Source organism: Panicum virgatum, chromosome 5N, assembly GCF_016808335.1.
Source record: "Panicum virgatum strain AP13 chromosome 5N, P.virgatum_v5, whole genome shotgun sequence".
Lineage (NCBI taxonomy): Eukaryota > Viridiplantae > Streptophyta > Magnoliopsida > Poales > Poaceae > Panicum > Panicum virgatum.
Window position 1 is genome coordinate 4,356,389 of NC_053149.1, and position 19,741 is coordinate 4,376,129.

The following is a 19,741-nucleotide window of genomic DNA, read 5'->3' on the forward strand; positions in this document are numbered from 1 at the left end:
AACTGGGCGTTCCGGGGCAGAAACCGCAGGGGAGCGCCCAGGTCCGATCCGGCGCGGAACGGACGCGATCGGGGCGGGTGTTCTCCCGGCCCCGGCCCGGGCGTCCACATGGTCACAAGCGCGCAGGGCCGGCAAACTGGACCCTATTACCGTCGCTGTGCCTGCGAGTGCCAGTGAAATTCGGAAGGTGAAAGTGCAGACGTCATGACTCGTGTCGTGCCTGGCGAGCGGTTACAGTGAAAGCGGAAAAAACCTGCACTGCAGTCTGCGGATTCGATCGAAAGACAATGATCGAGCGGCATATTTCCTCTTCTATGATATATTTAGGCTACAGTTTGCTTCATATTGGGTTAAAATATAATTAAAACAAAACCTATTATATGACTATATCTAGTATACTCATTATATATTTTGGGACCCCTAAAATTTGGAGGTACTGTGCCGTCGCACGGCCCGTACGGGCCTAGATACGGCCCTGCATGCGCGCCACTAGCTCCGCTCTTCCGCCCGGCAGGGCAGTGCAGGGAGGCAAAAGCCCATCTCGCCTCGCGTCGATCAAAACCCGCCAAGCGTTGGTGGCTCCTTGCTGTGGCCTTGCTCTTTTTGGAGTTTTATGTCGGACCCGGCGACGTGCTTCCCGTTCGAAAACGTCCTAGATTCCCCTCCCAATTCTTTAGAGCCGGGATCGGATCGGTCCGTCACCATCAAACCACACGGCCGGGCATCGAATCAAAATCAAACCGCACGACCGTTTGAAATAAAATTTAAATAAAATGCTGGGATCTCCATGCAGTGCTCGAGCAACACTGATGATTCGAAACGAGGCAGAGCTTCTCTTGATACGGTTGGGTGGAATGTACATCTGATTCAACTGGTGCTCTACTATGAATCCAGAAGAAGAAAAAATTGAAATGAAATCTCCCTGCTTCCCACTAAGTTATTGTACGCACTACGCAAGAACAGCAGAGATGGAGGACTAGAGGTCACGAAGTGCGAGATGGAGATCGAAAGGATTCAGAGGTAGCAAGGAATTAACGAGGAAACTAATCCCTATTAGCAGCGCAGATTAACCATGGGCAGCAGGCGAGGAGCGGCTTCGTGGATTGAATCGCTGTCACCACCTCCTCTGCAAGAAGAACGCGTCCCGCTCCCTCTCGGCCGCCGCGGCGGCGTCCGGCGGGCGCTCGAAGCGGCTCACCACGGCGGCGCGGAAGTCGAACGCCTCCTGCGCCGCCGCGCGGTTGCTGCTGTTGTTGCAGGGCTTCTGCGCCATGCCCACGCCGCTCAGGCTCGGGCAGGCCTCCAGGACCACCTCGCTCAGCGGCACGCGCTTCCGCGGCTGCTGCTCCGGCCGCTGCTTCGGCGCGCTCTGCGACCGGGACTTGGCCTCCGACGACTGCGTGCTCGACATGTACCCGGGGCACGCGACGCCGTCGGGCCCCGCGCCCACGCCGCCGCAGACGCTCTTGGCGGGGGTCGGCGGCGCGACGAGTGGGGCGGCGCACCGGGGCGTGCACTGCGCCGTCGCCGGCCGGGGCTTCTCCGGCGCGCACCACTCGTACTCCGGGAAGTGGCGCGAGCTCGGCACCGCGATGCGCGGGGGCGCGCCGCCGGGGAGGTGGCAGTACGGCAGCAGCGGCGACGACACCGACTGCGCGTACCAGTCGTCGTCGGTGCGCAGGGACGACGCGCGCGACCGGGGCCGCCCGGTGTCCATCTCCACGATCTTGGGGCTCCGGTCGTACCCGCCGAACGACGCCGCCGACTCGATGCTCGCCGACAGGCGCCGGCTGTACGCCGCCACGCCGTGCTCGCTCCGCGTGTCCTCCGCGTACCGCTCTTGCTGCCGACACAAGGAACCAGCACGGATTCGTCAGGGGACGACACAACACACAACCTCGGATGACGAGGCCTGCTTTGCTTCGGCCGGAAGCGAGAGGATGGCTTCGAGGTTCGTTTAAACTTACCAAGGAGAAGCGCGGCCGGACGGGAGGGTGGCTGTGGAGGGGCGGGAGCTGCGGCACGGCACGGCCGCGCGCCGCGCGGACGGTGGCCTGCGCGCGGACGAGCGCGTGCATGCTCTGCAGCGCGGCCGCCGCCTGCCTCCGCACCAGGTAGCCGCGCACCAGCGCCTGCAGCTTCACCAGGGCCTTGAGCGCCCGCAGCGCCTTCTTCGCCTGTTGCGTGGCAAGGATTCATCATGTTAATGACTAGTTAAGGAGGGTTAATTTGGAATTTGCAGGGCAAAAGATAAGCATGCACATGAACCGCCCCAAAAAAAAGTTTAAAGAATCTTGAATGAAAGTGCACAGTAATCAGAAGCAGCTGACTGTCGCATGGTCCCCTGTGTTGGTGTGATCAAAGAAGGAAGACGAGCGGGTCAAGAATGGATGGAAAGGAGAGGTCTTTTCGGTAGCAACTGACCAAGAACCCTCTGAATGTCGTCTGGATCTTGACGGCGGCGCTGTCGCGGCCGCGGGGGTCAAGCACGGCTCCCCTGCCGCCGCCGCGGGGGTCAAGCACGGCTCCCCTGCCGCCGCCGCCGAACGCGGGGCCCTGGCTGGTGAGGCGCACGACCTCGACCGCGGCCTGCGCGGCGGCCACGGCCGCGTCCGCCGCCGCCGCGGTGGCCGCGGCGACCGCGATGGCGTGCTTGCTCTGCTCCCGCTCCGTGTCGCCGTACAGCGACTTGAGCCACGCCGCCTCCGCCGCCCGCGCGATCGCCGCGCTGCCGCCGCCCTTCACGGACCGCTCCGCCGCGGCGGCGGCGGCCGGCTCGGCCGAGTCCCGCGACGACCGCGCGAAGCTCCAGCGCCTCCTGTCTGCGGGGGGCGGTGCCGCGGACGCCCGCCTCTGCGGGTCCTTCCCCTGCTCCTTCCTCCCTCCGGCGCCCCCGCCCAGCAAGCTTCGGAGCCACCTCGCCGCCTTGCCCATCTCCCCGGAATTCGCAGGCACCCGCGCCCCCCCTCCCGCCCGGCAAGAGAGACAGCGACACCTCCGCAACCGCGCCGGCGCGTGCTCCGAACCCGGAGCAGCGGTAACTGAAGGAAGGAGAGGAGTGAGGTGAGGTGCGCGAGGGTCGGGGAGCGGCGGCGTTAAAAAAAAGTGGAGCTCCCAAGTTTGGATAAGAGAGGGAAACGGGAGGGGAGCGGGTTGGGAATAAAAAGAAGCCGAGGGGGGCATTCGCAGTAGCAGACAAAATACGCCATCTCCCGGCCGGAAACGATGCGAGAATTCAGAGGAGGGGCCTCGCGCACTCGTAACTGAATATTGTTTGGTTTTGGTTGGATTTGCAACTGATGCTAACCACTTTTCTTGCACGAACGAACGCTGGACCTAGATGCAATGCGACCAAAGAGTTGATTTTTTTTTTAAAAGTGACAGAGTAAACAACTGCAGTGCGACCCAAATCCAAGAGATGGATGGATGGCGGTTCAGAGGGTGCGTGCCCGGCGTTCAAAAAGCGGCAGGATCAGTTCAAAAAGGGCGAGGAAGCTGCCGCCGCCGCCCGTGGCGCTTTGTATTTTCTAATGGCCGCAGTGACGTCGTCTGATGATCTCTGTTAGCACCTCGAGTCGTATGCTAACGTGCAGTCGCAGGGCGCGCCACACCTGCAGTAGGAGCTGCCTGTGATGGGCGTAAAGGGAAAAGGAGAGCAAAAAAACAGCTCTGATCGAACGAACTCGTATCGTGTGAGCACATCAGCTGCCGAGCACTCGCTCGGGCTGCTGGAAAGACGACCCAAAAAAAATCATCAGCACCCGGTGGGCGCTGTTGTGATTCGCACGTACGTACGGTGGTGAAAATGCTAGAGCGCTTTGGCCTTTGGCATCTTGGGGACGTGTCCTTCCCTTTTCCCCTCACGTGTTCCATTCCATCACAATTCACAAGTGCGCGCGGCAACATTGGCAGGCTAGCTAGCTAGCTAGCTCCTCCTGTCCTGGGCAAGGCAACACATGAACACAACACGACTCCACGAGTTGCAACGAGACGAGGCGCTCCCGTACTGTGTCCTGCCCGGATCGCTTGACGAAACAGCGGCGCAGGAGAAGGTGATCTCGCTCGCTCGACGGAGAGAGAGGACAGAGCAGAGAAAGGTAAAGGCCGCTACTCGCTAGCATGGAAAAGGTTAGACAGAGAGAGGGAGGGGGAGCGCGTGTGTACGGTGTACGTACGTGTACTCCACTACGCCGCAGGCGGCGTACGTCCTGTGTGCATGCGTCGGAGCGTCGCCAGCGACCCACGAGGGGATGGATGGGGATCGCATCTTCTCTCCAGCCGCTCATGAAAGTTGGGATGAGCTAGCCCGCCCGGCGACAGCAGCAGCGGCAGCGGCAGCTTTCGTTCGAGTGTACTACCAGCTAGCATGGATGTCACTTGTCAGGATGTGCGCCGCGCCGGGCGGCCGGGGCGGCCTCGTGAGCTAGCTCCATTTGACTTTGGAGCTCGTATGTCTGGTCCGTTCAAAAGGACGCCGGCCGGCCAGCGGGCTGGTGGCCACCCGCCCTGAGCCGCCCTCGTCTTCGTCTCGTCTCGGCTTCGGGCTCGGCTACGGTGGTGGGCAGCCAGTGGCAAAGCAAAAGCGCCTTGCGCGAAAGGATCTTTGCGAGGACGTCACCGGGATAAAAGGGCGCCCGGCCGGGTCGCCGTGGACGCGCACGCACGTACAGGCGCACGGCGGGGTCGACGGAATATTGTGGATTCGGAGTCGGAGCCACGAACGAATCAGTGAAGCACACTGGTAAAGGAGACGCCATGATAAGATTCTACCCAGGGAGCGCACATCACATGCATGTTTTGCTTAAACTTTTGCATGCTGCATCTCTGCTCTCTCTCACAGGCCGGACCATCCATCCGTTCCTTTCTCCTTTCTTCCTTTTCCTTGCCTTTACCACAGGTCCTCTGGTGACTTTTGTTGAGATGTAGGTGTCGTTGCGAATCCCTCGATCCGCATCCCTTTCCCCACAGCAGATGAGGCATGGAGAAGATGTAGAGCACACGAAGAACACAAGAGAGATAAATGTAGATGGAACTAATCTCTTCTTATTATAATGATAGGTATATGTTCCATTATATAGAGCTAACCCTTCAGATGCATATTCGGTATAAACTCATTATTATCCCTAATCCTAAGGATATCTTAACAATTTAAGGCTGTCCACAATGGCAAGAGCAAGAGCAAATTTGCTCTTGCCTCGTTTCCCACGCCCTCTCTGTCTACAGTGCCAAATAGTGCATTTATAGTGCCAAACAGTAGATTTACTCCTCCATTTCCTCCTATCGCTGTGGACGGTCTAACGGCTCCCAAAAAATCCTCGTCAAATTCCGGGCGCCGGCCCTTTCTCAACGGAGTCCGTGTCACCGTCTGCATGTGTACACAGGGGAACTGGTTCGCCTACTCCTATGCTGTGCGCGGAGGCGGAGGGCTTTGACCAGGGGAGGAGGAAGAAGAAGCCTGTTGGTTTGAGCAGGCGAGGCCGCCCTTCCCGCGCGGGTGGGGAGACCGATGCTGAGGCAAGCATGACCGTCGCCGGCCAGCCGGCCTCCTCGTGGGTGTGCGCGCCCTCCCGTCGTCCTCGAGCGCCACACGTGCAGTGCAGGATCACGATCACGATCGGCCTCGCAGTCGCAGGCCCGGCCCCCCTGCGCTCTGCACCCACGAAAGAAACACCGCCACTGTTGCTGTGGCTTGATTTGAACATGACATGCAGGCAACTGCATGCTGTAGCACCAGGCACTGCACCTGATGCGGCCGGAGCACGGGGCACTGGAGTTCGGTCGTACCCGATGCAGGACGGACGCGTACGCGAGATGGCTCAAGTCAACTCGTCCTCGAGTCCGGGGCACGTTTCGCCGATACCGTAGCAGCCAGGACTTGAGGAGCGAACCGGAGTTTGTGGCGGAGTTACTACTGGCTCGCCCTATCCCGAGCTCGCGGTGACTGGGGAGGATAAAAGACCGCCGTTTCCCAGGCCTTGAAACCTTTGACTCGCCACCGTCCGGTTCGTGGCTCGCTCGTACTGCCAGGCCACCAGAGACGACGGAGCCACAGTGCTGCTGGTCTTTGATTAGTTTTGGCATGTAGGTGCGCTCGGGTTACACGGCGGGCACTCCGACGTGCCGGAGCTTCCTTGGCCAAGGTGGCGGTGCACAGTGTCATGGCCCGTGCTGCTGATTGGACTCACAAAAACACAAACACGCCTCTCATTCCAGGGGAGCGTCGAGCGTGGCAGGGTTTCCGAGCTCGTTTTGGCGCTAGTGAGTCGGTGACTACGACTCGTACTCTCGTAGTGAGGTGAGTATTGTAATGATCCCATTTTGGCGCCTCTCGGTTGTCACGTTCCTGTACGAATCCTTGCCTGGGTTGTTTAAACAAAAGAGAAACAAGGGCCCAGCCCAATCATGCGAGTTTGAACCCCCAGGGCCTGCTGCGGGGGGGGGGGGGGGGGGGGGGATATCCATGAGATTTCGCACCACCACCTTTTGCTGTATGGGTTCCCCCGTCCGCGCGCGCGGGCGACCACCGCCCGCCGGACCATGCGCCCATGCTCGCCGGGCCGGTCAACCTGGGGAGCGGGCGCCTGGAGCTGCGTGCAGGGCACCGAAGCCCCGCGCGTCGGGCCTCGGGTCGCCGCCGATTAAGCCCAATCAAATCAAAGGCTATCCTATCCATCCGCGAGCTTCGCAGCCGACGCCGGCGGCCCTCGCGTTGCTTGGGTTCCTTCCTGCCGTGATCGCTCGTGCTCGTTGTCACGGTCCACGACGGCCCAGGAGGCCAGGAGCATTACAGCGGGCTCTGTCTCGTGAGTCCGTATCCGTCCGTGCCCGCGCTGCTGCGGCTGCCTGCCTGAATGCTGATTGAAATCGGCGTCAAAAATTCCATTGATCATCTTATCTTCTAATATTTAAGATTCGTGCAAGGATTTACTATTGTCGGATCCAAACACTTGTACCATGAGGACAAAAGATACAGCGCAGCAGCCTGCGGGCCGGAGAGAGATCATGTGATGCAGAAAATCAGCTAGACACATGTTGCACTCTGATAGGTGTAGATAACTTTTGGATTTTGAACTAAAAATATATTTTCTCCTAAACGGTGAACTTACTTTTAACTTATTTTAAACTTTGTTTGAATCACTTTGTTCTATAGAATTAATCCAAAGCAATGATATCCGATAAGAATAAGTTTTTATTATTTTTTAAAAGTCAACATTTTGGGTGAACTATTTCAACATTGCAAATATATTGTTTCAGCATTTTTTTTAATCAAACGTTGAACTAGTTTATGTGAAATGTTGAATAAGACTTTAAGAAATGTTGAACGAGTTTATACACAATAAATTAATTGAAATATTTGCTATACCAACTTTCTCTAACTCTATCTATGGCGGTATTCCCGTTGATGCTATTTTAGGTTGCACAGTGCAACTTAAATACTCACAATGTACGTACACTCACAGCCATAAATGTACGAATTACTTGATATACGGATCAAACTATGCTATTAGATTAAATTAAATCTAAGAAGCAAATTATCGTCGGCTAGGAAAATAGGAGGCCCCAATAAGCGTGGCTCCCCCTCCAGGGCGCATTGGTTGTTTCCTTCATCGAATGCGTTGCCTTTCAAAATTCCGGTGCCAGGACGAGCAACGAGAGATCCGTACGTGCCTGCCGGGCTGGACCGGAGGTTGGTAGCCGTCGTCGTCAATGGGCCTTTCGAGGCCGCAGAGGTGCCAATAACGGGTTTCGTGGCCTCGAATGAATGAGTGGAGAGAAATGGGCTGGAGATTTCAAATCCATGAGTTGGGAGCCAGAGAGGGAGAGTGAGAGCGAGAGCGAGTTGGTCCTCGATTTCTCGTTATGAGTTACAGGTATGACTTATAGTTAAATTATCACAAAATGAAATAATTTTTTTCTTATGGAATACATTTTTTGTTACGGAATAATTTTTTTATTGCTGAAACAGTTGAAAATTGTTTCGAAGAAAAACAATTGTTCTAGCAACAAATTCGACTGAATCATAAACATAAACTGGTTTGTTGGACTGATTTAAAACCCAAAACACGGGATCGTGGAAGAGTGGGCTGGCCGTGATGGGTTGACTCGGGGTCACGCGCATGATCCCCTGTTGCTCAGGGTCATGCGCTTAACCCTGAGCCAAGCTATTGCAGCAAGTAGCCTCTTCCTAAAATCAGCCCAACAAACTAGTTGCATGTATCATCTAGTCGAATTTGTTGCTAGAATATTTTTTTATTCAAAATAATTTTTTAATTGTTTCAGCAACAAAAAATCATTTTGCAACAAAATCAAAATATTTGTTTTGAAAAAAGTTCTATCTTATATGATGAATTGACTACGCAGGCGGCGGCTGGCAATCAAAGCGTATACACGACGCAACGTTTTGTAACGCTCACTCCTCCCTGCTTCCTCCGAGTGGGACACGGGGGCCAACCTCGCATGCCAGATGTCCTCTCGCCAGCCCACGAAAGCGGAAAAAAATTGGGTACGCCCTGGGCTCACGCGCGCCCAGGTGCGCCTCTGCCCGCGCGATGCGCTCCGTTTCAGATCGGACGACGACGCCACGAAAGATGCCTGTCCCTCCCTCCCCCTTCTTCCTCTGATGAAACTGCTCACAAATGTCTCAACTCTCGAGGCCGGAGCAGCGAGTATCACTCACTCATCAGGAAGACTAGAACTCCAGCACGTCTCCCACAAATCCTCAGCCTCTCCGGCTCTCCCTCCCAATAACCGCAGCCCGCAGGTTCACCGTTCACGCTGACGCTTCCACTCACCCCAAGCCGGGGGGCCACCGGCCGCCGTCCGCGGGTGAGGGCGACCCTTCCCATCCTGCGCTCCCGGCCAACTTCTCCTTTCACCTCCACGGCAACCTGACGCAGGAAACTCCATGTGATCCCCGGCCCGATCCGGCCGCTCCGCCCCCTGGATGGGATCTATCCCTGGAGCGCGCTAGCATGATCCGCCCCCGCGCATCTCGCTCTGCACGTCCCGAGAAGGTAGCAAGAAAACAACGCCGCGCCCACACAGGAGCACACGAGGCGCCGCCGTCCTTTTCCTGCTTTTTCCCCCATCCAGTCGCGCCAATCCGTCGCCGGGAGATTGCCGAATTTCACGTGCCTCGCCCGTCTTTTCATTAGGATCGATCAGTTGCCATTCCAAAACCGTGGATGCCATATTCTGCCCCCCGAGAAATCCCAAGGTTCCTGACTTCCGCTTAGCTTTTCCCCCCTTGATCGAGCTGTTCTGAACTCTTCGATGCCCCGCCACTTCTCCCCGCTTCTCTGAGCATTTTGCTTCGGTTCTCGAGTATAAAAATCCCGCCTTTTGTTGCCTTCGTGTCTCCTCCCGGTTCGAGTCCCCGGATCCACGATTCTAGATTGGCGAATTGGGAGTTGGGGTCATGGAGGCAGCCGCGGCGGTGGCAATGGCGGAGCAGGTGGCGGCGGACCTCCGAGAGAAGTGTGAGACGCCACCGGCGCTGCTGCGCGAGGTGGCGTCGGCGATGGCCCACGAGATGGGCGCGGGACTGGAGAAGGAAGGCGGGAGCAGGGTCAAGATGCTTCTCTCCTACGTTGACAAGCTCCCCACAGGGTCAGTATCTGTGTTTGCTAGTCTGATCAGAGGAAGCTTGATTGTTCTGTTACTTGTTTGGTTTTAGAGATAGTTGGATAGTAAAATGTTTCTACGACAACCCGATACGATTCTTGCATGCTCATCAACACTATTATCGAGAACAAAGTACCAAGCTGTTATTTATCTGATTCTGCTGGTGGCAATTTAGTACGACTAGAAAGAAATTTGCCATTCCATGCTCAATTGATTGCGCTCCTGTGTCTGTAGCATGGAAGATTTAGTACTCAGTGTTTTATCTAGATTCAAGGTGGCTTATAGATAGTGGCCGCGTTTGGTAATCAGTCAAATCAAGATTACACAAAAAGACGAATGCCCGTATGGAGTACTAAATGAAGTTTATTTGCAAAAACTTTTCAGAGATGGGTGCAACTTTTGAGATGAATCTAATGGTGGTAATTACTTGATGATTTGCTACAGTGATGCTACAGTAACCATCCTCTAATCGCGCGGTCAAAAGCCTCATTAGATTCGTCTCGCGATTTACACGGGGGGTTGTGGAGGTGGTTTTGTAATTAGACTTCATTTGATACTCTAAATTAGCGGTCAAAGCGTGCTACAGTATTTCCACGAAATAAACCAAACACGGCCAGTATAATCTAAGGGTGGTTGGGTGGAGATGGCAGATGTCAAGGCAAATTAATCCTTGTCTTGAGCGCACCATTACAATTGCTTACTTTTATACTACTGAATTCAGGAGAGAGGAAGGATCGTTCTATGGATTGGACCTAGGAGGAACAAACTTCCGCGTCTTGAGGGTGCAGTTGGGTGGGAATGAGAAGCATGTCGTTAACCGTGAGTCCAGAGAAGTCAGTATTCCTCCACAGTTGATGTCAGGGAGCTCCTCGGTAAGTATAGATGTTCAGATTTCACTTACTGCGGTTGATTTGGATCTGAGATTATGCATTTTCAATATCTCAGGAGCTTTTTGGTTTCATTGCTTCTGAACTGGCCAAATTTGTTGCCGATGAGGAGAACAGCGCTAACATATCAAATGGAAAGAAGCGAGAACTAGGGTTCACATTTTCATTCCCAGTGAAGCAACGTTCAGTTGCTTCGGGTACCCTAGTCAAGTGGACAAAGGCATTTTCCATTGATGATGCTGTAAGTCTTCATGTGCCCATAGGCCCAACTTGTCTTTGTTCGATGTCAAAATTATGTCAAATGAAGCACTTCAAAAGATCCTGTATTGCTGCTTCCCTTATGATTGTAATGATTTGTTCTTTTCTCAAGCTACTTTAGTAACTATGTTTTGTCAGATCAACTTTATTTTTTTTTCAGATCAACTTTATGTGATGTAAGTTATGAACTTGATTGTTTATTGAGAAGCCTTCCAGTACATTAATTTCTCTAAAATCAGGTAGGTGAAGATGTAGTGGCTGAATTGCAAACAGCTATGGAGAAGCAAGGTCTGGATATGCACGTAGCTGCATTGGTGAGTATCAATAGATTTTCTATATTGGACCCCCTTCAATAAAATCAAACAACTTGTGATTTCAACAGATCTTTTGATGAAGCAGATTAATGATGCTGTTGGAACTCTGGCTGGAGCAAGATACTATGACAAAGATGTTGTTGCTGGTGTCATATTTGGAACTGGCACTAATGCAGCATATGTTGAGAAGGCAAACGCCATTCCAAAATGGGAAGGCGAGTTGCCCAATTCGGGGGATATGGTAAGATTTGATGCCATTCTTTGCACTAAATCTATTAGTACCCAGAGAACACATATTAGTTGGATTGTGCTACTTCTTATAAAAAATGAATGTGTACACAACTTTACTGCTTTTTCCTATGTTTCAGGTCATCAACATGGAATGGGGTAACTTCTGTTCATCCCATCTTCCTATCACTGAATATGATCAAGAATTGGATGAGGAGAGCCTGAATCCGGGAGAGCAGGCAAGTATTCGTGTAGAAGATTGTCTGTTTTTTATACTTTTTTTCTCATGTAGCTGTCTTGCTTTACATTCCTTTCAGATCTACGAGAAGTTAATGTCAGGAATGTATTTAGGTGAAATTGTAAGGAGGGTGCTCCTTAAAATATCATTGCACTCCTCAATTTTCGGCAATATTGATCACGCCAAGCTCAAAACCCATTTCCTCCTGCGGTATGTTGTCTGCTTGTCTTCCCTGGAGTTAATGCTGATGATTAACAATGTGATCCATTGGTCTGAATGCATGTTTCCATTGGCACTTCAGCAAATTTGATGCTCTAATTGAAAACACTGACAAATTCAATTCAACCTTGATAGATATTGGGTTATGCTGATAGATATTGGTTTATGTGGTTTACAGGACTCCACATATTTCTGCAATGCACCATGATGAAACACCTGATCTGAAGATTGTGGCTGAAATACTGGAAGAAAATCTAGAGGTATGTTGACTTGGTGATCATTGTACCACAATTTTATACCTGAAGAAAATCTAGAGCAATATGTTTCTATTTGCAGATAACAGGCACATCCTTGGAGACGCGAAAATTGGTTGTCGAAATCTGTGACATCGTGGCAAGAAGGGCAGCCCGGCTGGCTGCTGCAGGGCTTGCAGGGATCCTCAAAAAGCTCGGGAGAGTTTGCAACGCCCAGGAGCAACGATCAGTCATTGCCATTGACGGAGGATTGTTCGAGCACTACACCAGATTCCGCGAATGCTTGGAGAGCACACTGGGCGAGTTGCTGGGAGAGGAGGCGTCCAAGTCAGTGGCCGTCAAGCACGCAGATGACGGTTCAGGAATAGGTGCTGCCCTCATAGCAGCTTCGCAGTCTCAGTACAGAAACGTTGTGTGATATAGTAATAGCTGGCAAAAGTGTTTGCCATACATGTAGGGAAGATTAACTAGCTAGTAGCTCGAATTTCTTCCCCGCAACTTAACAGTCCAGCATGTGGTTCACAATGCTGAGCTGGAAGCAATCTGTAACCGAAACGAAGTTTGACGAAGTGACTATACATAGTTCCAATAACAGCAGAGTTGCAGAGATCTCCAAATCATGCAATCTCGCACTTTTGAACTTTTAATCATTTCTTTTATGCATGAGCTGAAGGATTCCGGACAAGAGTTAACGCTGGCACATGTACCGACTTCTTTTTTTTCTTTCTAAAAGATATGTGCCGACCAGACCATAACCATTACAGCATACATGATCATTCTTCCATAGCATCACTGACGGTAACCTCACCCTTGGATTTCAAGGGAGTAATCTTCGTCGACAGTACCTCTACAAACAAAAGAATGGGTTATAGTCCTCAGCCTTATGCAATGCTAATTACACGAAACACAAAAGAACTGACGCAGGTTCTTACCAGTCTGTCCCTGGACAAAGCTGTATCCCTTGGAGCTGACGTATGTCCTTGGATTTGGCAACTAGTGGTTCCTTAAGTATTCGGTTTGACCCTGCTAACATCATTACGACACTGGTCAGAAAAGGTGTAAGCTGATTCTCAAACATTCCCAACCTCAGTACAGGACAATTGTCGCTTGTGAAATAGTTCTAGTAAAGGAACACCATCATGTTCATGCATAATATAAGTTACCACAGATCAAACAAAACTATACAAAAAAAAAACCCTAAAATTTTAAGCACTTGCTTCCTTTGTTTCAGAGGGCCTTCACAGATCCTTCATTCTATACAGTCTACACTCTCCAGAGCATGTGTATTTAATTGAACGCAGTTCTTGTTAGATATAGCCATACCTTGGTAATTACACAAACATCGACATTGCTGCCACTACCCAAGTCATTGAAGATACCAGCACAAATTGCTTCTGATACAAGCTGTATTCCCTCTTCCCTCTGAAGTCAGTAAATTAAATAAAACAAAGGTTTTCAATTTTTTGAAGAGACATGTTGGAATATGGATCATCTTATTTGACTTGTACAAAACATGCAACCAAGTGATTCCACTCAAGAGAAACAGTAGTGTTAAGTTTTTCAAAAATGCTGTGGCACTTACCGTCAGGCCTTCTTTGTACTTTGATTCAAAAACTGACATTGCAGCAAGGGACCCTGAACCCATTGTGGCAAATGGCAGTGTGTCTGTTGAACCATATGGATAAACCTGTGCATGAAAAAGTTAATGATACCATACTTGAAATTTTCTTTGTGGTGGATCAGACAAATAATTGTACTCACTGTGTGTAGATGTGGTCCAGTACAATCAACTCCACCAAGAACAAGGGCAGCACTAACATGACCTTGATATCTACGATAAAATGACAGACCAAGTCAGATGTCAGCTCCAAACCGAAAGTGCTCATACTAGTTAACATAACTTTGAGTGAGACTGAGAGAGCGAGGATGACCTAAAAAGGTGTGACTTTAAGAGTGTAAGGGTTGTTACAACTCTTGATTCGCGACCAGTTGCATATCGGTGGAGCTACTTTAAGAGTGTAAGGGTTGTTACAACTCTTGATTCGCGACCAGTTGCATATCGGTGGAGCTCCAGCTGGGAGCTAACCATGTCTTGGGAAAAGGTATAGTAATTATCTTCTTGTCAATGAAATAGATAAAAATGCAACAAACAAGTGCAGTATAATTAATTCTACCAGTTACGGCCTCTGTATCAGCAGCAGTTCCTGCTCCACAGCAATAGATATTTGGTGCCATATAATGAATTTTCTCACAGTTCTTGTCAGCAACTATAGGCCCCTCGGTTGCCCTTGTGTCCGCCCCAAGAACAACACCATCCTAGAAAAGAACGTACAGCGGTGAGTGATCCACGTAACATAATGGTTAACGTCCCAGCCATACATGTGCCTAAAAGGTTAAACTATAATGTCCATGGAAAGAACAGACAATGGATGAGTAGTTTGTCAATCAAAGAAGTTGCTCAAACCGGCGCTCTATTTCCTGACATCTAAAAATCACTAATACTGAATGGGAATGCAGGCTAGACTTGTTAAAACAGCTCAACTCTGCTACAGGCACATAAAGAGCAGATGCTAGGAGTCCAGGATCAACTAATCTGCCAAATCGGAGAGCTAAACGTCTAATAAAAGTAAATTGACTAGTGGGAGGAAATTCCCACAGCTGATCTACATAAACGGATAAACCTCAGTAATGATCCTACTTCATTACCTATGCAGTACTTTTAAGGCTTATGGAATCTGAAAATACCAAGAAAGCACCCATACATACCGCAAAAACCAAACCAACAATTGTAGTCCCAGTCTTTCTGAAACCGGGAACCTTGAGGCCCTTCTTCTCCAGCATGCCATTCCTGGGGCACAGATCAAAGCTGAACCCGCCCTTGGCAGGGACATCCATTGACGCAACCATCCTATACAACCCCCAAAACACTTACGTAAACCTTATGTCAGGCTTCCTTTATGGCATTAGCTTCGCTTCAATTCCAGCAATAGGGCTACTGAGATAAAATTCCACTAATGCTTGCTGTTCCGTTTTCATGTTTACTCAGGTATAAGGTGGGCACCACCACACAAACAAGATGTTACATCAGATCAAATCGAACAGCATCTATACACAAAATCAAATCGAGCAAACAACGGAGGGGGCATGTTTTGAGCTTCGTGGGCCGTTCAAAACTTCAAATCTGCCAGAGCATTAATAAGAAGCGCATTTTACAAATACGCGATCAATCAGATGAATGGAACCAAACAATCGAGGAGACCGAGCACCTCCACCCCCCTTGTTCCGCCAATGGCCACGGAATCAAAGCACGGGGCAAGGCGAACCCTCCTACCCCGCCGCCGAGTCCAGAGTGAACCGTCCGTACAGGCAAGAAGGAAACAAGAGCGCGAAGTGAAAGCGGAGAGGTGCGCCGCGACCGCACCTGAGAACAGGTTCGGGTCAGACGCGCAGCGAAGAAGCGACGAACTCTGGCACCGCCTCGAGCTCGGGTCGACGGCGGCGGCAGCACAGTTTGGGGAAGAAGAAAGAACAGAAGCGAACCGTACGGGGGCCGCCTACTCGTGATGGGCCAGGACCGATCAGGGGCCGCGCGGAGCTCCGTGCCCCCACGGGAATTTTTTCATTTTTATATTTAAAAAAATAAAATTTCAAAAATATATGCCGAATAGAGAAATTTTCAAAAATAGGTGTCTGTCGCCCTCCTAATAGGCGACAGGGTACCTGTCGCCCATCCAGTAGGCGACAGAACCTAAATGTAAAAAAAAATTACATTTAGGTCCTGGCGTCCAGGGCGTATTAAATTGTGAACTTGTAAAATCGATATAAAATCGTAGAAAAATCAAAAAAATACAAAATCAAATGTTATGGATTCTATGAAACAAGATCTACAACTTTTGTTACATAAAGTTTTTCATTTGTTCAATGTATCTTGCTCTATTTTAAATACCAGTTTAATGCACTTTTATTTAAATCTCAAGATACATCCTTTGGATGCATGTCATCTTTGGCCACGGTGTTGCATATGGTGAGCATAGGCTTACAAAATTAGTAGGCACAGAAAACATTTCTAGAATAAAATTTTAAATTAGATCTTGCAATATGTCTAGTTTAAATGGGTTATTTATCCATGCTGTTATACTGAGTATTAGAAGACATAACTTTTACAGTACCATTATTTTATTTTCTAAGAGATATAAAAAAAGTTTGGTAAATTTTAGATTAGCACAACTAGACCAAATGAATTATTTCAGATTTTTCTAGGTACAAGAACTATTTTTCTTGATTTAGATACATTGATCAAATGAAAAACTTTATGTAACAAAAGTTGTAGATATTATTTCATAGAATCCAGAACAGTTGAGTTTGTATTTTTCTACGATTTTATATCGATTTTACAAGTTCACTGTTTAATGCGCGCCCTGGGCGCCAGGACCTAAATGTAATTTTTTTTACATTTAGGTCCTGTCGCCCACTGGATGGGCGACAGACACCCTGTCGCCCATTAGGGGGGCGACATGCACCCATTTTTGAAAATTTCCCTATTCGACATATATTTTTGAAATTTTGTTTTTTTAAATATAAAAAAGAAAGAAGTCCGCCCCTACGGTGGGCCGCTTTTGGCAGCGTGAGGTTAGTTGGGCCAGGTAGTGTTGGGCTTCCATAACGGGCCAAGGCCGTGCTGCGCCTCCAACCGCTTTTTTTCTTTTTTATATTTAAAAATTAAAAAAATTCAAAAATATATGCCGGTTTGGGAATATTTCCAAAATAGGGGCCTGGCGCCCAGTGGAGGCGCAACAGGGGCCTGTCGCCCCCCACGGAGCGACAGGGACCTATATGTAAGAAAAATAATTACCTGTGGACTCCTGAGGGTGTGTGGGGGCCGGTCGCCCGTCCAGGGGGCGACAGGGGGGTGAAGCCTATAATTAATGTATGCACGGCGACACTGGAACATGGACTTTGGGACCGCTTTTAATTGGACGACTTGTCAAATCTAGTTGTCAGGTGGCCCAGTACACGCAGCTACTAGAGCTAGCATGTACTACTCTGCCAATGACTCAAGGAGCTAAGCTAGTAGTATGTGTAGTATTTGTGAGGCTAACTCTGGACCTCAATATTAACTTTCAGACAAGAATGTATGAGCATGTACAGGCAACAACATGGTCCCTTCTGCGTTCATGCATGCCAAAGTAAACATGCTAGCTCTAGTAGCTGCGTGTACTGGGCCACCTGACAACTAGATTTGACAAGTCGTCCAATTAAAAGTGGTCCCAAAGTCCATGTTCCAGTGTCGCCGTGTATACTAGATTTGACAAGTCGTCCAATTAAAAGTGGTCCCAAAGTCCATGTTCCAGTGTCGCCGTGTATACATTAATTATACACTACGCATGCTCGTACTACATAATTGCAACCTGTTACCAGCTGGATCGTTCTCTAATGCTCATGTTTGTTTGGTTCGCACGCCCGTCGCCCCCTACTGCCCCCCCCATCAGGAGTCCACAGGTAATTATTTGGTGGGCGACAGGCACATCCCCCTATTCCCAAACCGGCATATATTTTTGAATTTTTTTTATTTTTAAATATAAAAAAGAAAAAAAAACGCCCTCCAACCAGGCCAGCAGCATTGTTCATTGTTCCAGTGTTGGCTCCGCTCAAACGGTCGAGTTCAGAGATCGAGTAGAGGAGATTTCAGCTATGAATCGTCAGAAGTTCAGAACTAACTCCACTGTCTTATCAATAACGAGAACACACTTAAGATTAGATTGACGCACACAGTTTCGCATTTTTTTTACCAAAGCAGGCAAGAAAGACGATAGATTCATCATGAACACCTAATACTACTGCATTCCATGACCCTAATACCGTCATGGCTTGTTCCCTCCCATATACTACTATTAGCAGCAACACAGAAAAGACATCAAAAAGGGGCCAAGGCCAGGCTACGCCAGTTCTCCACTTGGGACCTTTTCTACAAGCTGGTGATCCATGGAGCAGAACAGAGCATGGATGGTTCAGCAGTCGGCTGCAACCCTCTTCCTGCCCCCGCCTGCTCTCAGCTGCAAAAGAAGAGAACAGCACGCGTGTCAATTCATCCAGTTCAGTGGATGAACCTGAAAGCCCGAACCTGTAGGGGACCAGAAATTCCTCCACTTGGACTTGGGAGTTGGGACTCACCGACGAGGCCGGCAGGTCGGAGCTCCTGAGCACACGCAGCCTCTTCGCGGTGGCCACGAACATCCTGCGGCGGAGACGGGCACGTGAGAATTCGATGAAATCGACATCGTGACTGATGCAGACAGATGCTTTTCAATTTCGACTCACTCCCAGGGGACGTCGCCGACCAGCACCCGGTCGCCCTCCTCGTCCTCGTACACCAGCGTGTACTCGCCGCCGATCGTGGGCTCCTCGGCCTCCTCCGCCTTCTCGCCGCAGCGCCTGCCCACCGCGGCGGCGGCCGGGTCCCTCTGAGCTGCGCAATCGCGAGGATTTTTTTTTCTTGGCACGATCAGACGACGAGCACAGATACAGCCGCATGCATCGTTCTCCGGGGCGCGATGTGAAACTCACCGGCGAGCAGGCCGCGGAAGAGCTTGCCGACGGCAGCGGAGAGCTCGGCGTAGCCACCGTACGCCCTGAGGTCCACCTTCCGCCCGATCGGCACGCCGTCCATGTTGATCTTCACGAACAGGCCGCCCTTGTGTGCGCCCCCGGCCCCATCGTCGCCGCCCTTGACCCCGCCGTCCTGATGATGAGCGGACGACGACTGGGGTGACTGCCTGGAGGACCCCAGGTTCCTCCTGAACGACCGGACCGGCGGCCACCCCACCACCGGAGCTGCAGCTGCTGGCCTGGCCCTGGCGACGGATTACGCCACCATTAAAATTTGACATTTTTTTCAGAAAGGGAACAGAGAGATCAAAGCTCGGGGACGGGAATGAACGAACTCAGACACATCGGGTACCAACCTCGCTTTGGAATTGGAAGCATCGTTCCCTTTGCCGGCTTGGAGAGCAAAAGCAGCAGCGTCGCCGGGCGCATCGCCGGCGTCCAAACCTGAGGCCGCCAAGCAAAAACTGGCGTCGCGATCAAAACAACATGGGGAAAAAAACCAAGAGGTGGCACTTGGCAAACTAACCTGAGGACTTGGCGGCGAAGTAGGCCGGGAGGCCAAGGCGGAGCTCGAGGCCACTGTCCCCGGCCTCTCCGAGCCGGCCGCGCCACGCCATGGTCGCCGCCTTCCTCCTCCTCCTACCTTGCTCAGCGCGCGCAGAGCACTTGCTTGCTCCCGGTCACGGGTCACACACGACTCACAAGCAGAGTAGGGAGAGACGCGAGCAGTACACAGAGGGGAGCGGGATTTATGGCTGTGTTTGGTTTGTGGTTGGCTTTTTGACCACTAATTTAAAATATTAAATAAAATTTAATTATAAACCACCTGCATAATCTTCTGTGTAAATCGTGAGACGAATCTAATGAAGATTTTTACCGAAACAGTCGCTGTAGCATCACTGTAGTAAATGATTAATTAATTATTGTCATTAAATTTGTCTCGAAAAATTACACTCATCTTTAAATTTTTTTTACAAATAAATTTTATTTATTACTCCATGATTCTCCTCTTCGAAAAACGTATATGTAAAAACGGTGTATATAAATGAGGATGGCGACCGGCGGGGAAAGGGCTGCCCGCCTGGCAGGAGAGCGGTGAACAGGAGAGGCGGT

At 50.7% G+C, this 19,741-nt stretch overlaps 3 protein-coding genes and 1 pseudogene across 4 annotated transcripts; 1 reads left to right on the forward strand and 3 right to left on the reverse strand.

Moving 5' to 3' along the window:
* Nucleotides 1-810: 810 nt before the first annotated feature.
* LOC120676816 (protein IQ-DOMAIN 14-like) lies at nt 811-3,146 on the reverse strand. Of its 2 annotated transcripts, XM_039958138.1 has the most exons (4): nt 2,531-3,146; nt 2,425-2,497; nt 1,968-2,177; nt 811-1,843 (listed from the first exon to the last, which is right to left on the reverse strand). In XM_039958138.1, the coding sequence occupies exons 1-4, from the start codon at nt 2,932-2,934 to the stop codon at nt 1,115-1,117; spliced, it is 1,416 nt and encodes a 471-aa protein (XP_039814072.1). In that variant the 5' UTR covers nt 2,935-3,146; the 3' UTR covers nt 811-1,114. The 2 variants fall into 2 exon arrangements, with proteins under 2 accessions (XP_039814072.1, XP_039814071.1); XM_039958137.1 differs by having other exon boundaries at nt 2,425-3,146.
* Nucleotides 3,147-8,652: 5,506 nt separating this feature from the next.
* LOC120673970 (hexokinase-8-like) lies at nt 8,653-12,639 on the forward strand. Its single transcript, XM_039955031.1, has 9 exons — nt 8,653-9,609; nt 10,346-10,496; nt 10,570-10,752; nt 11,009-11,083; nt 11,169-11,324; nt 11,452-11,550; nt 11,629-11,759; nt 11,947-12,028; nt 12,105-12,639. The coding sequence occupies exons 1-9, from the start codon at nt 9,419-9,421 to the stop codon at nt 12,438-12,440; spliced, it is 1,404 nt and encodes a 467-aa protein (XP_039810965.1). The 5' UTR covers nt 8,653-9,418; the 3' UTR covers nt 12,441-12,639.
* Nucleotides 12,640-12,749: 110 nt separating this feature from the next.
* Nucleotides 12,750-15,604, reverse strand: LOC120673971 (annotated as a pseudogene).
* A 2,124-nt stretch (nt 15,605-17,728) lies between these two features.
* On the reverse strand, nt 17,729-19,360 carry LOC120676688 (auxin-responsive protein IAA2-like). The gene is made up of 6 exons (XM_039958017.1): nt 19,155-19,360; nt 18,985-19,072; nt 18,587-18,873; nt 18,341-18,488; nt 18,194-18,257; nt 17,729-18,075 (listed from the first exon to the last, which is right to left on the reverse strand). The coding sequence occupies exons 1-6, from the start codon at nt 19,243-19,245 to the stop codon at nt 18,031-18,033; spliced, it is 723 nt and encodes a 240-aa protein (XP_039813951.1). The 5' UTR covers nt 19,246-19,360; the 3' UTR covers nt 17,729-18,030.
* Nucleotides 19,361-19,741: the final 381 nt, after the last annotated feature.